The following is a 19,814-nucleotide window of genomic DNA, read 5'->3' on the forward strand; positions in this document are numbered from 1 at the left end:
AGGGAACGAAAATGAACCTGGACCAGTTTTGAGCCAAAGTTCCAAACCTTTACAAGGTTGTGTACCGAACTAACAGCCAATGAACTGCTCTCAGATCCGTCTGTGAGAACACGTGTCTTCCAATCATTCAATCTTCTCATAATGACGTTGAAGCTCTAGTTTCCTTCGTGTATATCTTTCCTCTTTACGTCACCACTCGCCACGCACCAATCACTTATTTGGGCTTTCTATATTTAGTCAAACTTGGATCTTGAATGATCAGTTTCTGTGATCTCATTGAAGAAATTATGTGCGAGTTTTCTAGCATTTTACACACTTCTAAAGCTTGCCTTGCCTAGCCTTGACCGGCCTTCTGATCATCAAAATACCGGCCGGCCATTTCATATTAATTTGGTGAAAGAACATCCATTATAAATACGAATGTAAAACTATTTATTTTCTTAATTTGTATAATTGGTTTGAATTCAATAATATTAATTAATGTTGAATTTAAAATTTCCGTATATATACACATTAATCGGCATCCAATAATTTATAGCAAGACGACAATTAATTAATTAATTAAAGATATGTAGAAAAATCTAAAATTAAAGTACCTGAAACAAGTTGGTCTTGTTCTTGACAGCATCTTTCTAGTATTTAATTAGGCCTTTTCTTTTTCTTTTTTTTCTTTGTTTGATAGTGATTAGGAATTCTTAAAGATTGAGCAATTACGTACGTAAGTACTTTGAATTAATGTGTTGATCACCATGAGAAGCATGCATGCAGCTTGCATGGATCGAGTATGAGAATTGTATGTGTCAAAGTCTAATAAGTTTCCGAAACGGATCATCATGCCATGCATGCATGTCGGCTATTTTGATGATCAACCTCCGCCGTCGATAGAACTGCAGCTTGATCTTGTCGATGATAATTAATATTGTCAGTAATAATAACGAGACAACATGAGCAATCGTAATTAATAATAATAATAAGAATATTAATACAACGACTTAATGTGAAAAATCATCTATCAAAGCTCAGGATAATATCCAAAGTATTTATATATAATATTTATAAGATGCATTCATCAAGATGCGTGTTGTGTTTTTAAAAATAAAAGCATATATTATTAATTCTTGAAAGTATTTAATTAGTTTCATACCACAATTAATTAATATATATATGTTCATTTTTTCATAAAATACGAGCATTATTGATACATGCATGATTGCATAAATAACTAGCTAGGTAGGAAAAAGTTGTCATTTGAAAATCAGAAAAGTGTGGCTTGGTCTTTGTGCCCCCCGTCTCTTTCTGCCTTCTGGAGGCCGGAGCAGAAATGAATCTGGACATCTTTTGTTTTAGCCAGAAGAACCTAGACATCTTTCATGGCCTTCGAGACATGCAGGCAAGACATGTGCAAATTAACCTCCTATACTTCCAAAAGTTTGATTCTCTCTCTCTCTCTCTCCACCTATTCTTAGGACTGTAAATGAACAAGTCTGTTAGATAACCCACTCAGTACTCGCTCGGTTAAACTCGAATCGAACTCGACTCGTGAAAAAAAAAAACTCATTTGTAAAAGTAGATACCCGCTCGAATTGTAAATGTCACATATCCGATAAAACTCGATTCGACTCGGCTAAGACTCGTTAAGGCTCACTCGTTTATACTCGAGTCGACTCGTTAGCTCAACTCGATTAAAATTCATTCATATATTGATAAATATATATATACACATATATACACACACACATATATACATGGTAGTAACTAATAATATAGGCATACCACTTTTATAATTAAATATATAATATGTAATCTAATTACTTATGTCTATAAAGTAAATATACTTCATAAGTATATTTTATAATTTGTATAATAATTAGTAGATAAAATTTAATAATTTCATATAATAGTATGTAGAAACCATATATGAAATAAATATATGCTATCATATTAAGTGTATGTATTAATAATATATGTATGCATATAATATATTGTTATTTTGGATAAATATCAACTAGTTAGATATTAATTATTTATAAATTTTTTAAAATTTTATCGAGCTCGAACTCGACTCGAACTCGTTTATGGGACGAGCTCAAGCTTGAGTTGAGCGTTTAGCTTATCAAGACAAGCATCGAGAACAAGCTCGAGCGAAGAATAAAAAAAAATTTCGAGCTCAGTAAACTAAAGACCGGCTCGGCTCGATTACAGCCATACCTATTATATATATTACCTGCCGATTCTATTAACTTTTGGAATGATCTGCCTATTTTCATTTTCTCTATTTTTTTAACTTTATCATGATTATTGCTAATTTTCATGGATTGATATGGACAATTTTGACAATTTTTCGCATTTTTAAGTACAAAATGTGCTAATTATAAAGATAAATAGTTTATATTAAAAAATGTAAACATTGTGGTTTTAATTTTTTTGTATATATGGACCCAAAATACACATTAGTCGTAATGATTTTGGGTTCTATGTATATTTGGCCCATTTTACAGCAGCCCGAACCAAATTAGACCTAATGGACTGATAGCTAACAGTTTGATATGATCTATAGGGGTAATCGGTTTGGCCTCGGTCTGAAAAACGGGTGGATCGAAATTTTTTATCCAATCTAAATACCCGTGATTGGATTGGATCGATTACACTCCTAGATATGATAATATTAAGCTTGTGTTTGGGTACGCCAACTGTTTTTGCACTTTTCATACAAATGATTTTGTTTCCTCTTTAATATGGTTTCTCTTGAGAGACTTTCTTTTAAAAAAAAAAAAACTACAAATTTTGAAGAATTTGCTAGAGATCTTTAAAAGGAAAAAATTTATATCCACCATCTTTTTAGTTATTATCCCTTCACTTTTTTATTTGGCATCAAATGATTGTACGAATGATAAATAATTTTATAATCATTTAATACAATATTTAAAAGGATGATGAAAACATGAACGTTTGAATAACACTAATAAAATGAAAGGGGTTCTCTAAAAGATAACATTTTTAATTAATGATTGATAATTAGCTAAAATGTTGTTTATTAAATGTGAAGGAGAGAAAGGAATAGATCAGGATCAAGCCCCGATCATCTTGACTCTAAAAAATATGAAAATGTATTTGCATAGTCTATAGCCACAGCACATTTTGCGGTAAAAAAAAAAAATTATATTGTGAGGTGTTCTGTGGCTGTAGGCTGATGCCTAAAAATGTTCAAAAAATATTACTTTGTTTATAAATAGAATCTAATTAATATTTATGATTCTATGGAACAATTTCCAAAAAAAAAAAAAAAACTTAATTATTATGATACTAAATTAAAAGATATTCATTAATCTGTATTTTTCTTTACATAGTAAGTCATCAATAATCATTGACATGACGTTATTTATTTATTGACTAGATAAGAAATAGCTAGCGACGAAGTAAGTAACTAAACTATGCTAAAATAATCAACGTCTCCAACCATAAACATCCAACCTCTTTAATTAATTAATGTACACTCCACTCCAAGCACATTCCAAAGTTGTTTATTCAAATAATATTGAGACTTCATCCACCCATTATATAATATATATATATATATATATATGATCTTAGGTTGTCCCAATTAATTTGAGCTGATCTAGGCCAGTGTGGTAATATATAATTTCATCATAATTTCTTGTGAAAAATAAGATGATTTAGATTTTTGTGTTTTAAAATAATTAGAGTGACAAGAAAATATAGATTCTATTTTGCATTTTAATTTCTTTAATTTATGATGATCTTTGATTGGTTTTCAACAAAAATGATGGTGTTTGTTGTTAATTTGTAAAATTTAAAATTTATCTTTTAAATAAAATAAAATGATGTCACGTGAATAGTATGTAATGTAAAAGTGTTAGATAGAATTATTTTTCTCTCATTTGTAAGATAATTATTATTATTTATAATATCATGTATCAATGTACGCCGTCATAAATGCAAGTTTTGGAGAGTTTTTATTTCATACAGGCCTTTAGCAATTTTTTGTTGGCGTAGCCATTGTCCTCTTTACAGAGTGGTCGAACTATAAAATTCCTTAATAGATGAAAATAAATAATGAAAAATGCTAAGTAGATTAAGAGGAGTGACCGGCAAGTGTTACCGATAAAGCATTCTTGTGATTTTTTTAAATACTAAAAAAAAAAAAAAATGAGATGTTCGATAATATTTATCTGTCACTACTCTCGAACGCTGTAGCAGCACCCATATATAATCCTTGTAGATTTATCTTAATCCTAAGCCTCATTCAACTTTTTACAACACATAAAGGTAGAGGTTGATCGCAAACCAATCCTACTAAAGGGTAGAAAGAGTCCAATATTTCGTCCTATTGAGTCAAGAATTAATTGTACTTTTATTGATTTCGATTAATGTTAGTGATTGTCATGTAAGGAGATTTTCTCCCCTCAAACCTAACGGGCCTGTGAATAACAACTAAGAGAATTAAAATCAAAGGCTTAGCCCAGAATGAACAAGGTTTCCAACCCGGCCCATGGGTAGGGTCATCTGGACGCAACCTGCAGGAGGGACTGTGTTACAGGAGATGAGACTCATCGATTTGAAAACCCATCGAGTTGTGTCCAGCTCTCGAGTGCTCGTCTGCGTAGTGAGCATAATATGCAGGAAACCCTCGATCTTCTGACAGGAAGGATATCGACAGACCACCAAGGATACTGTCTGGGAGAAGGAAATCGAAAAACCACACTGCATTAATAACACGACTACCCTAGCTACACACCACATTAATGACACCGTCGTATAGCCATGTTGTATTAAAGGACTTTGACACAGAGAACAGTTAAAGGATGCGAACTCTATGGGGCAAACACGATCTGTCCTCCCAGACTTATAGTATAAATAACAAGTCTCAAGTACGAGAAAACTCTCTCTGATCCCTAGACTCTTTTACTCATTTACAAACTTTCAAGAGAATTTACTAACTTTTACATCAGAGACTCCCCGACCCCAAGACCATCATTTCCTAGTTGCCTTTTCTCATATATTTTGCAGGCCCATTTTAAAAGATTTGAGTTGTTAGAGCCTGACTTAAAGGTATGTGAAACACGACGTTAATAGTCCCAATCTAGTTGATGTCTAGCTGTTGAAGTGGTAGTCATTTGTGAGTTTTAGTTCAAGTAGAAATTGTGTTCTCATTTACTTAAAAAGTTGAGATGTAAGCAGGGGTGTAAATCGGTCCATTTTGATTCGGGAGATGATGCATCATTTTCTTGGACCGTATTGGACCGATCACCCCTAGTGGACTAGACCAAACCGTTAGTTATCGGTTATTTTGTTTCATTTTTTTTGCAAATAAATTAATAAAAAAATTATTTAAATTACTAAAATTAAAATTATGTGAATTATTAATGTGAATTATGTAACTAACTCATTAAAAAACTATTTAACTATAATTATATTTATGATGTTAATAGTTACTACTTACTAACCTAGACTTTAGTATGCATAATTATTAATAATGTCCTACATTAAAAACTAAAACTCTCACATTTTATATATAGTTAATGAATATCAAATAATTTCATTGTATATAGATTATTCATGTTTGCTTGCAACTTAGGTATTTAAAAAAATTACTTAATTACTTTAATTAAGTATAAATAGTAGAATATGTATGAATGTATTATGTATCTTCATATATTATCATACGATTTATGAGACATTATTAATGGATATCATATATTATTTAACATTTCATATTGTTAATGATAATAGATTAGATGAAAATTACATAATTAACTTATACAACTTCTATATAAAATAATATAATATATATAAAAAATATTTTTAAAATATATATACTAATTTGGTTCGGTCCAAAAGTCATATACCCCGAGACCAGACCAAAACCCATTCGGTCCACCATCTGTGAGACTGAAACCGACCACTCATAGTTTTGGTCTGGTCCAGACCGAATCAGTCAGTTTTTTTGAACTGGAATGAGACTTTTTCACCCCTAGATGTAAGTATAAATATTATCTTACTAAATGAATAAAGGCATCTCAGAGAATTATTTGCCCTCAACGTAAGTCTCGTTAGAATTTTGAGATAGCTCTAAATATCACAACCTATATTTTTTATGGTTTTACTTTTTATGATTATTATCTTATTAAATTGATGGATTTTATGATTATTTCGATGGTTTCTCGAGGAGAGACAACTGAAGCCGCGATCAAAGGTGAGTTGAAAATTAATTAACATTAATAATAATTTTAAAAAATTCTATTCCCCACATACCATACCATACTTTTATTTTCTTTTCCTACTCTTACTAATGTATGATATATGGATGATGAGTATAGGAATTCAATTAGTTTAAGAAAAGTAAAACCAAAAAATATTTATAAAAAAAATATGATGTATGATATATAGAGATGATGAATCACAAAACTCAATAATTTTATCTGGTGTACACCACATCATGTCCAAAGGTACTCCCTCTTTTTCATCACTTAATAAAGTAGACACAAGTGGCCTAGTTTTATTGGGCTTTAGCGGACTTCATGGCACAAAGAGTACAAGGAGACCAATGGAGAAGAAAATAAATAAAGACATGGAATAAATACAAAAGGGTATTGGCAACCACATGAATTATGGCAATCATAAACCAACCATATTGATCTTCCGCTGTACGCAAAATATGAACAGAACAACCTTGCCCCTATCCATATAGTGAAAACACAGACACTGCACAATAATGCTGGACATTGTGAACCACATTTCACGCTATTAGAACTGTAACCATTATAGATTGAACCCATAGGCCAAGGCAAACATTCAGCTAAAGCAAGGAGAACAGTTCTTTTTATGCCTGGTTCCCACCACCCCGTCCACGGCCACCCATCAGTCCCCGGCCTCGCCCACCATATCCTCTGCCCCCTCCACCTCTACCTTTTTCATACCCAGTACCTATAGGAAAATCAAGGTGCATGAAATGATTAGCCATCATTTTAATTTGTATAAGCATGTAACTTATCATGATCTGATACCACAAAAAAAAAAAAGACCTGCAACAAAATAAAAAAGTGGCACATCCATGGATATATACTTGGCAGAAATTAATCTCACCAATAAGTTCATAACTGCACAAATCGATCGATATACAAGGTGCGGTAAGAAGTTATGCTTGCACATTTAAATAAAGATACGTACTGTGATAACCCCAACCTCGGACTCGCCCACCACCTCGGCCCCGGTTTGAATATCCACCATTATCTATTAATAAGAGTGCAGGTGAAAAAAGGTCACACTTCCAATAAAAAAAACAACAATATATAATCCATCCGCTTCCATAAAATAATCCAATATTCTAAATGTATACCTTGATAATTTCCATATCCACCTTGATAGTGTCCGTATCCACCTTGATAGTTTCCGTATCCACCCCTGCCCCAATTCCGTCCTCTCCCTCTCCCACGAACCTGTCCTCGGCCATATGAATCTAGAAATCAAGAGCAAGAAACATGTTATGTTTTACATCAGGAGAGATATTAAAACAAAAGGAGTCCTCACCCACAAGGGAGAAAAAATTAAAAGAAAAAGAAAAGGTTATCTCAAGAAGTAATGCAAAATATTCACTTGATGCTTGCATCACCTTCATTAACAGCATTGTATGTGGCACGTGCTTGTTTAGCTGGCTGTTGCTGCTGATAAGTAGATTGTGGCTTCGGTTGTTCAGCATAATGTGGAGCTTGGTACCTGTGGACAAAATTTAAGACATCCTCATGACACTTGATAAAAGCCAAGTTGAAAAACAAGATGAGAAATATTATACATAATATGCCTTTGAGGCAGCATGGGCTTCTGAAAAATCACATCAGGAAGTATAGGATAAAATACTAATGGTTGGTCCATGAAAAAATACATTGAGCAGAGACCCAAAGATTTATATAAACTTACCCGGGAGAATTTTTGTTTAGCTCTCTAGGAGATAAGGTGATTGCAATCATTGAGACATGGCGAGTCATCTCCACACTGCATCAGTTATTAATGCTCAGTCATTTTATATAGGTAATAAAAGAAGTTTATCGAGAGTGTGGAAACCTTAAGTACACAATTTCAGCTGACCAAAACATAGATAACACACTGTAAAGTATTAATGCTCAGTTATAGAGTACTAAGATAGAAACTACTAACCCCCCACACCCCCCCCCCCCCCCCCCAAAAAAAAAAAAAGAGAGAATTATTAATCATAAGCATGCAAATTCAAGAACGGTGAATATAAAATAAGACGACTTAAAAACTTACGGTACGAGACCCTCTTCAATGGGTTCCCATATGTCAGTTATGCTTTCTGAGCTAATGGCAATTTCTTGATGCAACCTGGGATTCTCTTCTGTTTCAGGTCATGAATAGCTAATTAGTGAGAGAGAGAGAGAGAGAGAGAGAGGTCATAGAAAGATCTTGCTAATTACACCAACCTTTAAAATCTCTGCAATGGCTACTGTCTTGCTGATTGCCTGTCCCATTGCTTTCAAAACAATCTCTCTAACACGTTTTTCCTAATTACAAAATCTCACAAATTTAATAAATACACAAGATTTTTAAGAAAAGAATAACGCACTAAGAAACCTCCACATAGATAAGGCTTAGAAAGTGTTACTTTCAAGTTGCCGAAATATAATGAACTTTTTTTTTATTACTAAAAAATATGATGACCTTAGAAGGAACAGAAGACAAAAGCTTCAACAAATAATTGATAGATCGCATCCTGTCTGTATAAACTGAAACCAACTCTTTTGCAGTGTGTATCATCTCTGTTTCTCAATCTTGCAGTTTTCAAAAGCCAGGACAAAACCATGGTTTTTGTGGGTAAAATACAGCAAATTATCAACCATCGTGACAGGTCTCATTAAGATTGGACTTCTGTTACTAGCAGTTGGAAAGTTTTTCAGTGATGGCACTGGATAAAAACTCTGCTGTAAAAGGAGAAAGGCTCTTTATTAAGTCATTCCTCCATTCCAATTCAGAGAGAGGAACTCATCAAGAGCGCATGATTATCTCAGGAAAACAGGATGGCTCTAGTAAGGTTGGCATTGCATTTAAAGGTAGAAATCCAAAGTACACATTGAGCCACTTTAAATCATATACAGCACCAGTGATTCTCGTCTAACTAAACAGAAATATCACCCTCAATGATAGAACAGACAACAATATAATCAATCCAAAAGAACAAAGATCCAAATATATAGTCAAGAGATGTTAAATATCAACAAAAGATGTATGTTAGTGTCACCTAACTTGCACAAACCATTTAATGACAGTCGACTAGGCTACAAAGTAATCTGGTATGTACTAAAATCATTTAAATCAGACTCACGCAAAAAACAAACATTCCACAATTTGATATGTATTATCAACCACAGAAACCAAATAGAGCCAGTCAAATATATAAATACACAGAAACTAAATAGGCCACCGTACCATATCTCTCACCAAACCATTAAAATTTCAGTAAAAAACCATCAAGTACGGAAACAAATATCACACCATTCCAGGAACCCCCATTCCCACAATACAATAAAAAGGACTCTGATAGTCTATCTAACAGAAAGAAACACAATCTCATACATTATCAGCAACCGCAACAGCCAATGTATAGAGGGTAGCCACATAAAACCACAACTCCAGAAATTAAACGAATAGTACAACAAAATCCTACATAGAAACAAAAAACCTCCGAAAATCAGCAAAAATCCAATCCAGAAAACGAAAAGTGAAAAATGGTACCTACCTGGAGAAGAGTGGTGGCATAGCTGATGTAGTTCCTGATGGCACCTTGGGTGGTGATTCGGATCTCATTCTCGTTTATCGGCGACTCGAGCTTGGGCTTTTGGACCCTCTGATACCTATCCATGACAGATTTCTGGACTTGCAGATTTCAAGAAGAGAAATCCTTAAAAGCCCTAAAACCCTAGAGCAGAGAGAGGTAGAGTAAAAGCTTGGGGGTTTTGCTTTTTAAATTTATCAAATCAAAACCACAGCGACAGAGATAGGTTTGTAGTAAAGCTGTGAGGGTCACTTATTTTTAGTTGTTTAGGCTTTTTCATTTCACTCCCTACGTCCCGTTTGGGTAACAGTAACTTTGGCCTGGCCAACGCGCTTTTCTAAAAGACGTGAAGTACACCAACGGTGGAAGATTCAAAAGATTGGGAAAATTTTTTTCTTTTCCGTAAATTTAATTTATAAGATTTAAATTTTAAAATTAATCAATCAAATCAAAGTATATCACGTAATTATTTTATAACTGCGGCCAGTTTGAGATATAATTTTTCGATGTAACAAAATCTTAAATCCTTACATTTTTAGAGAGAGTAATTACATTACAATTGCAATGGTAACTATAGTTATACAGAGGCCAATACAATAAAACAAAAGCACCAGTCCGAATTAGAGGTATAAATTCAAATTGAAAAACTGGAAAATTAAACCGGATCGGTTTTACTGGTTTTGAACCGGTCCGGTCCGGAACCGGTTTTTAAAATGTAAAAACCGGCCAGTTCCGATCCGGTTCCAGTTCTGGTTCCAATTTTAAGATTTTTCAGACCGGACCGGACCGGTTGATAAAAAATATATATAAAAAGTAATATTTGTATTATTGTATATATAAGTTTTATATATTATGTATAATTATAAATTTTTATATATAATATATATAATTATATATACTCATATATGAAATAATTTCTTATTATAATTTATAAATTATTACATAAAATGTTAATACTAAATCACTAAAAATTTATAACTAATACTAATAGTCTAATATAGACTAATGACTATAGTTATACTTATAATTAATACTATAAGTTTTTACTAAAAGTTTATAACTAATACTAATATTAAATATATAGTTTATAACTAATACTAATATATAATTTATAACTATATCAATAGTCTAATATTAAAACTATTATATAGTCTAATATATTAATAAAAGTATAAAACATATTTTTTTAAATTATTTTTTTTTATAAACAAATTTTTAATGACAAATTATGAAACTTACATTTAAAAAAAATTAAAAAATCGAACCGGATCGGAAACCAGTAAAACCGGAAGTATCAATTTAGGAGGGTAACTGGTGCGTAATCAAGTTTGAAAAATACAAAATCAATACATACCGATTCGGTTTTAGATTTTGTCTGAAACCGGACCGGACCGGTTACACCCCTAGTCCGAACATCTGCTTCGGTCCGATTTCCGTCTCTGCAAACGATGAGTATATATCTATTAGGAATGCTGAATGAATGAGAACAAAATGCAGGTGGTAGGCAGATAAAATGACCCAGCTCCAGCTACATTACATATTTGTTTTGACCAAGACATCATCTATCCCTCATCGACGTATTTGAATCTTGCAAATCCATTATCTGAATTGAATGTGAGAAAAGTGACAAACTAAAAGTTAGAAAGAACTCAAAATCCAACAGTGATAGAACTTCAATGCATATAAAATGTTGAAAGTAGTAATGATGGATATCAATGGTAACACAGGAGCCAATACGATCCTGTAAGTATGAGAAAAAGAAGCCAAGAAGGAATTTAAGGATGCATTCATACTAAACAAGTAAAATGAGGAATTGATCACTCAGGCATAGCATGCATGCACCTCACCGATCACTTAATTCCTCTCCAACCCGAAGCATATTACGCAGCGAGACGGTGGAACAGAAGCTAATGACCTTGTGAAACTTATTAACAGGTGAAGGCAATGGAGGCACTCTCCTCCACTTACACTTGCCAGACTGATCACTACTAATCTCACAAACACAAGCTGGGCATCTCTTATGGTTCTCTTCGTTAAAAACATAGACAAGATCACCCAACCCAACGCATTTCAAGCTCGCAAATTTATCATCCTCATCACTATCAAACAAGCTGTAAAGCAAATCCTGAGGCATGATCGCAATCTCGCTAAACTCCATGGTGTTCTCGTCAATCCTCCACAGATTAAACGACGACCCAAGTGGCGAATTACATATTCCGGCTAGAACAAGCCGGTCCCGGCACGAGAGCAAGAAGGAGAAGTTAACCCCAGGAGGACGTAGCGTCTGGACGTCGCTCCAGATATGTTTTTCCAAATCGAAGGACGAAACGAAACAAGAATAGATACCAAGCACGTAGAACTTGCCTCCGAACAAGGCCGAGGACAGGGATGAGGAGGAGTTACCCGAGCTGAAATTGGCGGGCAAAGGGGGACAAATCTCCCAGGAATCCAGATGGGGATCGTATATCTCAACGGCCAAACGGTCCTCGATGTCAACGAGGTTGCCGATGAACCTGACACCCCCGACAACAATGAATGTGGGTTTGTCGGAATTAGCGTGGAAGACGCCGAGGAGGGGGTTGTCGCGGGAGTAGTTGGGAGGGGAGGTGGTGAAGATGTCGGAGAAGCGGTGGAGGATGGGGGAGAAGGAGAAGGGGGCAGTGGTGAAGAGAAAGCCTTGGGAGCCGATTAAGGAGGAGGAGGTGGGAGAAAGGAAAGGGAAGGAGGAAGAGGAAGGGAGGCGGAACCAGAGGTTGGAAAGAGGGTCGAAGGCGAAGGACTGGTGGTTCTTAGAGGAGGTGTTGTGGAGGCCGTAGAGGAAGAACCATGGCTGGCTTAAGGCATGGGGACGTGCGGAGGGAGAGGAGAAGGCAGGGGAGGAGATGATGGAATGCCAGAGCTTGCAGACGGAGGCTGCTCTGAGAAGCGTCGGGATTGGGAGGAAGGAGAGGATATGCTCAGTGAGGTCGAAGCCCAGAATGCTAAATTCGGTCATTTTCGGGAGGCGAATAGAGTTTGAAGAGGAGGGGAGGAGGAGTAGGTGCATATATATGCATGAATAGAATATATAATGCGTGGATAGGTTTGGCTGACCCCTGCGTCGCATTCGCAGGTCCCTACTTGCATCGGTTTTCTCGGCCATAGCAGAATGCTATTTATTGAACTAGTCAACGTCTCCTCGTAATTCTTCTTCTTTTGATTGGTCCCGGTGCTTTCAAGGTGGTTTAACTAGCCATGCCAACAACATTCAACCACTCTCCATCGATTTTCAGCATGTTGCCAATATCAATCTCTCAAGCTCACAGCTGTTGAGACTCATTTTATATGCTTTTTTTTTCCTTATCTAAAGACGGCTAAATTTCAGGTAAGAATTCTGAAGGTTCATCTCCAAAAATTGATCGTGTTTACACGAGTGTTAAGCGTGATCACAACTGATTCTATCAGAGGCAGCCGACCTCCTAACAATATGGTAGAATAATGCTTATTATAGAAAGAGGGAAAGCCTGTTTAAGAGATGTGCAGACGAAATCTGAATGCAAAACATTCTTTCAATTCTGAACTCCAGTCCAAAACAGAAAGCCTGCTCATTTAGTCCACTTAACAAATATACCATAACTCATAATAAAGTTTTGGAGGGAAGCGTTCACTTGAGGCAAGTTGGTTAGCCATTCATTGGGGGATGTTCTTCTACTTTGTGATATGGATATCGAACATGCGTACTAGGATAGGTAATTGCCTACATGACACAAAGGTAACCTCATTAGTTGAATATAGATCCCTTATAATCCCCTACTCGAGTGTAGGACAAGAGTCTGTGAACCTCGCAACTCCTGAACTTAGACGAGTGACCGCCTGTCCGGGGGTTTCCTGCACCCATGCTTGCAGGAGATCTAATCTATTGCGGAGTGGGTTGCAATAAGTGCGATAGCCGACTGGGTTGTGAAGTATACGCTAAGGGTAGCGTGAGAACTGAGAAGCACATGTCATTGGTGAAAGCTTCTGGACGCCTTGGGCTTATGTCATGGCCCATGCTTGCATGACACTTGTCTTGGGTCTCCCGGCCTGTTCGCTTCATTTGGAGCATTTCTTTCTTTTTACCCATGCATGTTTCGGTCAAGAATACGGAGGAGTCGTGCGATTGGAAATTGAAAGAAGAAAAACCTTCTCTCATAAGCCATGTTTTCCAACCAAAACAAAAAGATCTGCCTTATGAGGGACAGAGTTTGTCATGGTCAGCGTTTGTCATGGTATAATGGTAGGTTAGGGGGAGATGGATTTGGGCGAGGTTGGCTCGTGTGTTGGTGAATATAGAATTTTTAAATTTATTTGTTGATGTTCGGGTGGTATATTTGCTAAGAACATCTTCGGATCACTCTCCGACGATGGTTTCTTTAGTTCGTGAGAGGAGGTTTGTGGCTAGGCCTTTTCGTTTTCAGTGCATGTAGGGCTTTCATGATAATTTTCTGGCATTGGTGAAAGAGGTATGGAGTGGGAGAGTGGAAGGTTGTCCAATGGTGCACATGAGTAAGAAATTGAAATTGTTGAAAGGAGTTTTGAGGAAGTGGAATTTAGAAGTCTTCGGGAGAGTTGATGTGGAAATTCGAAAACTTGAAGATCGAATTTTTGGGTTGGAGCAATCAGTTAGTGCGGAGTATAGTCAGTACAATGAAAATGAATTATTTCAATATAAACAAATGCATTTGCAGTGGTTGCATCGTGAGGAAATTTTGAGTTGCCAAAAACCTAAAGTGAAATGGCTTACGGAGGGCGATTCTAACACAACATTTTTTCATGCGATGATGAGAGTAAAGAAGAAAAATAAGCTGGTGGATCGCATGAGGTTGGAAAATGGACAGATATTACAGTCTGCAGAGGAGATTCATCAGGGTGCTGTGGACTTTTTCAAGAGCTATTAATGGTGACCAACATGCAGTTTGAAGAGGCTTCGTTTTCTTTACAAATGTTGTCGGTTTCTATACAGGAGAACGAGGACTTATGTGCAGGACCATTGATGGAGGAGGTTAAAGCAGCTCTTTGGTCCATTCCGGCGGATAGTAGCCCGAGGCAGGATGGCTTCTCTGCAAGTTTCTTTATACTTGAATGGGATATTGTTAAGTAGGATATTCAGGAGATGACTCAAGAATTTTTTGAGGGGAAGCCTTTTACGACTTTTTTTGGTGTGACAAATTTAGTGCTCATCCCCAAGGTAGATGAACCTGTGGGGTTTGGGCAATTTTGGCCAATTAGTTTATGTTCGATGGTCTATAAAACATAACGAAGGTTATGGTATTTCAATTGGTGCTTCTCCATTGATTTATTTCTCTTGAACAATTCGCATTCATTGGAGACAGAAGTATTTTTGATAATATGGCTCTTGCACATGAGTTGGTTTAGGGAATTAATTGAAAGGTAGGGGGAGGAAATGTTATGCTGAAAATTGATATGACCAAAGTTTATGATCGAGTGAATTGACGATTTTTATTAGAGGTTGTGATAAGATTGGGTTTTTTCGAAAAAATGGAGAAAATTTTGATTTTTAATTGTATTTCTTCTCCATTCTATTCAGTGATGTTGAGTGGTTGTGCCAGGGTTTTTTTTAAGTCTTCTCGGGGACTTCGGCAATGTGATCATTTATCACCTTATTTGTTTATTTTACCAGATGAAGTGTTGTCACAGATACTGCATAAGGAGTTTCAGTTGGGAAGGATCAAGCCATTTAATCCTAGTGAAGGAATCATGATTAGTCACTTGTTGTACGCGGATAATCTCTTATTTTTGTTAATGGTGGCAAGGCATCTTTTCAGAAGTTGATGGACGTGCTGCACAAATATGAACATATGTCTGGTCAATTGGTTAGCCCTGATAAATCTTCCTTGTTTTTCTCTAATCATATCTCGGTTGAACGAAAACAGGTTTTAAAACAATTGTCTGGCTTTGACAAAGGTGTTTGGCCGTGTACATACTTGGGGATTCCATTACTTGTGGGGCGAATGAGATTACGGATGTTTGATCCGTTGTTGGAAAAAATTCAAAAAACAATTAGTGGGTTGGAAAAGCAAATTGCTTTCTTTTTGAGGTAAAATTATTCTGATCATGTATGTTTTGAACATTATGCCCATTCATATGCTTTTAGTGTTGAATTTGCCAACAAGGCTTATGTCAACGATTAAAAGAGTTTATCAAATTTTTTATGGGATTCTTCTATGGAAAATAAAAAGAGGAAGTGGATCTCTTAGAGGAGTATTTGTTTACCGGTGGAGGAAGGTAGACTTGGAATAAGGGATCTTGTGGTGGTTCAAAATTCTTTGCTTATGAAGTTCGCCTGTAAATTAATTATGGGAGGTTCGCTGTGGTCAGATTTTTTCTCCACCAAATATGTGGGGGATTCACACATTTCATTGATTATGTCCTTGGGGAAAGGAACTCGGTTTTGGAAAGGAGTCATGCGGTTAATGCCAACTGTGTTATGTAATTCGAGTTGGAAGATCCGGAATAAGAAGGAAAATTTTTGGTATAACAACTGGTTGAGAGATGGGCCATTGGCAGGGATTATTTGGTGGTTGGGGATGGGAAATTGAAGTTGCGTAATGTGCTGGATGAAAACGGGTAGAAGTTGATGTTATTGAGATCTCTTGTTGAAGAATCTGTGGTGGAAAAGATATTGCAGGCATGCGTTAGATTAAGGGAAGGGGAAGATATGTGTGTTTGGGTGCATTCCGCAAATGAGAAATTCACAACGAAGTCGGCCTGGAATTTAATTCAAAAATAGGGGATTGTTTGTCCATGAAGGAGGTGGCTGTGGCAGGATTACGTGTCGGCAAAGATGTCTTTCATGTTTTGGAGAGCTAGAAGGAAAGCATTGCCTGTGGATGCTGTGATCCAATATCTTGGAATTCTAATTGTTTCAAAATGTTGTTGTTGTGTTGAACCCCAAGTTGAGACATTAAATCATGTTCTTTGGGAAAGTGAGGGTTTGACTAGAACCTGGTGTTATTTTGCTGCTATTTGTGAGGTGCAAGTGCCAAGAATTCGAAACTAGGAAGGAGGGATGAATTTTTGGTGGGGTCGTGTGACTAGTTCCTCTCAGGTTGGTTGGATTCAAGGGGCATTCCAATTATTATTTATTGGGCTCTTTGGAGATTTCAACATACAGTTCAGATGGAAAATATACATTATAATTGGAGGAGTATTATTCGGGTTGTGAAAGTTACATTGATAGAGATTACTAGCAGGTGGTGGCACTTCAGAAAATGGAAGTTAAAAGACTTACGAGTGATGTAGGAATTAAATTGCCCCGTTGTACCAATTCGTGCAAAAGTGCCGAGAATGATAAAGTGGAAGGCGCCAAATGTGGGAAGGTTAAAGCTAAATGTAGATGGTGGGTCTTGTGGCAATCCGGGGATGTCGGGTGGTGGAGGTGTTATTCGGGATTCACAGGGAAGAGTCTTGGCAAGATTTGCTCATTTTTATGGCCAAGCGACGAACACAATTGCGGAGTGCCATGCTTTACTTGATGGGTTACAGTTGTGTCGTTCGCTTGGATTGAGAGATTTTTTGGTGGAGTTCAATTCTAGTGTAGTGGTTGGATGACTGAATTCGAGTATTAGTAAATATTGATTTTTATGGGATTTCTGGGAGGAAGTAAAGATGCTTGTTTGTTTGCTTAAGGTTCAGTTTCGACATATTTTTAGAAAAGTTAATATGGTTACGGATTTTCTGGCTAAAGAATGGACGAAATGAATGATTATAGATTTGATGGGAGAAGATTGTGTGCAAGGAAAACTACGGGGTGTAGTTCGCTTGGATAAATTGGGGATTCCTTATATTCGAACTTGATGTAACATTTAATTTTTTGACCACATTGTATTCATGGTTGTTCCTCCGCCTTAGCGAGGGTTTTTATAATAAGAGGGATAGACCTCGTCCTTTGTTTAAAATAATAATAATAATAATAATAAAATCGGTTAAAGATTATAATGTCTAATCATTAGTAAGATGGATGGCAGACAGTCTCTAATCACAATAAGCAGCTCACCCTGTAGGCCATCTTCAATACAGTGCAGGTACACATCAGAGAATTACATTGATGTAGAATAAATTCCTATGAAATTTAGGAGAAATTAGAATGAACGAAGAATAACCTATCGATAGGTGTAATACAATGCCTAAGCAGTTTTGATTGGATTTAACCTTGGAAGTTCATCTATCTCTCTTTCTTCAAAGCTCTAGCACCACGACTGCCAATTGAAATAAACAAAGATAAGCAGTTTTCCTTCCTTTTTTTGTTCTTAAAAGAAGAAGAAAAGAGGAAATGAGTCTTACATTCAGAGTCTGTGGTGATCCAGTTTCCTTTTCTAGAATTGATATGATCTTTGTCTTGAATCAGGGTTAGTTTTGAAGAGGATGCCATAGACATCGTTGAGTAGGCAGAAGAAGTGGTAGAGCAGCTTTCCACATCCCAACAAAAACTGATCTTTGGAGAGTCATTGCTAAGTTGGTCATCATCTTTCACAACTTTCGGGGTTCCACGGTTTCGGAAGTGAAGAACCTGAAAGATGTTGACATTGTTTAGCTTTTAGTCTAGGCTTGTGACCATCCATTCCAGGAGCTAAGATTTTTTTTTTTTTGTTTTTAACCCCTAAAACGGTGTACAAGTTCAGAGATTTTATACAAATGATGTGCATAAGAAGTAATATATGTGATTTTCACATTATTCAGTTTTCAAATGAAAATACCTTGACGTTTTTAAAGTCCATATGCTTATTAAAGTCATTATAATGATTCATGATTAAAGAAATTTCCTAAATTTCTCCAAGGAATTGATTTTTGGATGTGACAAAGTGAGACCAAATCTAAAAAGTGAGCAAAGAAAAGGGCTTGTCTTGAATCATGAGGTTAGCTAACTAACCTTTCGAACAATGAATTTTCCTCCCTTCTCTGATTTTGGAACAGTAGCCCATCTCAATAGCTCTTTTATTCTTGACATGGTGTTGGCTTTGTCCCCTTTAAGCATGTCTTTCTTTTCCGCCGAGCAACATTGGTCATTTGTGTTAGTGGAGGTTGACAATGTGGTCTCACTTATAATTGGTAGAACTTTGTTTCCAACATGAGATGCAGAATCCACCTTGTGACTGATTCCTAGTCCTCGATCAACATCTTTCTTCATTTTCATCGAGTGGATCCGACACTGCCTTCTGTTAAAACTTCCAAGTATGTTTTTTCTCAAATTGAGGGTGTTATGGAAGCAATCTTTTGAAATGTTTCTTCTATATAAAATCTTAAATGGCTTGAAAATCTTGCTTGCAAATCTTCCACGCAATCGAAAATGCTTAAACGGTAGTATATGTTTCGATTTAGCTTCACGATCTGTCAGAAAAAAAAAAGTAAATTAGTAATTTGAAGCGTGCTTGATTAGTGTAAAGTATGTAAAGGATCCGAAAGTTTTAGCTCACCATTAATCGTTTCCTTCTCATTGGAAGGAATAGAAGTGCTCTGCCTTTCTAGTTTACATGTTACCTTAAAGAGCCATTGGAGAATCTGCTACAAATCACAAAGAGGGACATTAGCTTTGCGGCGTGGATGCTACACTTCAGACTATTTGGTCAAGAAAGAGCTAAGTTTACCTGCATGTCTATGTCTGATTCTTAGAAGCCTCCTTTATATAGTATTTGTGTATGTGAGTGTGGGGGAGGTTGGGGGGAGAGAAAGAGATGAGTATCTTGGTCAAAATGACAGCCCTAAGAGATCAATCTATGTTGTTTGCTTGCTACAGATTCCTTTCTACTTTATGAGGCCTTTTTGGAGATGAAGACAAAGGGAATGGACGAGAGAATCCAAGGGATGGTGAGACAAGCGGGCAGTGAGTGGACAAGGGTTGGCATGTGATTATTTGTAATATGGGGTGGTTCAGTGTTATATAAGATGACCATGTGGTGTTAGTGTTAAGGAAAAAAATCTGGTTTAAGAGAGACCCAAAATGTGCTTACTGCTTAGCCTTTGTGGCATGTTT

At 36.1% G+C, this 19,814-nt stretch overlaps 3 protein-coding genes across 3 annotated transcripts; all 3 read right to left on the reverse strand.

Moving 5' to 3' along the window:
* Window positions 1-6,422: 6,422 nt before the first annotated feature.
* On the reverse strand, window positions 6,423-10,056 carry LOC121248568 (abscisic acid and environmental stress-inducible protein-like). The gene is made up of 8 exons (XM_041147062.1): window positions 9,770-10,056; window positions 8,457-8,537; window positions 8,284-8,371; window positions 7,936-8,010; window positions 7,631-7,734; window positions 7,358-7,477; window positions 7,189-7,251; window positions 6,423-6,945 (listed from the first exon to the last, which is right to left on the reverse strand). Exons 4-8 carry the CDS (start codon window positions 8,001-8,003, stop codon window positions 6,842-6,844), a joined length of 459 nt encoding a protein of 152 aa, XP_041002996.1. The 5' UTR covers window positions 8,004-8,010; window positions 8,284-8,371; window positions 8,457-8,537; window positions 9,770-10,056; the 3' UTR covers window positions 6,423-6,841.
* A 1,552-nt stretch (window positions 10,057-11,608) lies between these two features.
* On the reverse strand, window positions 11,609-13,002 carry LOC121248567 (F-box/kelch-repeat protein At3g24760-like). The gene has a single exon (XM_041147061.1). The coding sequence runs from the start codon at window positions 12,945-12,947 to the stop codon at window positions 11,649-11,651; it is 1,299 nt and encodes a 432-aa protein (XP_041002995.1). The 5' UTR covers window positions 12,948-13,002; the 3' UTR covers window positions 11,609-11,648.
* A 5,020-nt stretch (window positions 13,003-18,022) lies between these two features.
* LOC121249300 lies at window positions 18,023-18,971 on the reverse strand. The gene is made up of 3 exons (XM_041148009.1): window positions 18,714-18,971; window positions 18,128-18,353; window positions 18,023-18,042 (listed from the first exon to the last, which is right to left on the reverse strand). The coding sequence occupies exons 1-3, from the start codon at window positions 18,969-18,971 to the stop codon at window positions 18,023-18,025; spliced, it is 504 nt and encodes a 167-aa protein (XP_041003943.1).
* Between the last annotated feature and the right edge of the window lie 843 nt (window positions 18,972-19,814).

The sequence above is a fragment of the Juglans microcarpa x Juglans regia genome, chromosome 2D, assembly GCF_004785595.1.
Source record: "Juglans microcarpa x Juglans regia isolate MS1-56 chromosome 2D, Jm3101_v1.0, whole genome shotgun sequence".
NCBI classification, from domain to species: domain Eukaryota; kingdom Viridiplantae; phylum Streptophyta; class Magnoliopsida; order Fagales; family Juglandaceae; genus Juglans; species Juglans microcarpa x Juglans regia.

Bases quoted from the DNA above. Each gene is read 5' to 3' on its own strand.
- LOC121248568 (XM_041147062.1), bottom strand. From the start codon at position 8,003: ATGACTCGCCATGTCTCAATGATTGCAATCACCTTATCTCCTAGAGAG. The intron at 7,252-7,357 runs GTATACATTTAG...TCTTATTAATAG, and splicing joins TGGATATGGAAATTATCAAG to ATAATGGTGGATATTCAAAC. The intron at 6,946-7,188 runs GTACGTATCTTT...ATTTTCCTATAG, and splicing joins CCGAGGTTGGGGTTATCACA to GTACTGGGTATGAAAAAGGT.
- LOC121248567 (XM_041147061.1), bottom strand. From the start codon at position 12,947: ATGGCCGAGAAAACCGATGCAAGTAGGGACCTGCGAATGCGACGCAGG.
- LOC121249300 (XM_041148009.1), bottom strand. From the start codon at position 18,971: ATGAAGAAAGATGTTGATCGAGGACTAGGAATCAGTCACAAGGTGGAT. The intron at 18,354-18,713 runs GTTAGTTAGCTA...AACATCTTTCAG, and splicing joins GAAAATTCATTGTTCGAAAG to GTTCTTCACTTCCGAAACCG. The intron at 18,043-18,127 runs GTAAGACTCATT...TTCAATTGGCAG, and splicing joins GATCACCACAGACTCTGAAT to TCGTGGTGCTAGAGCTTTGA.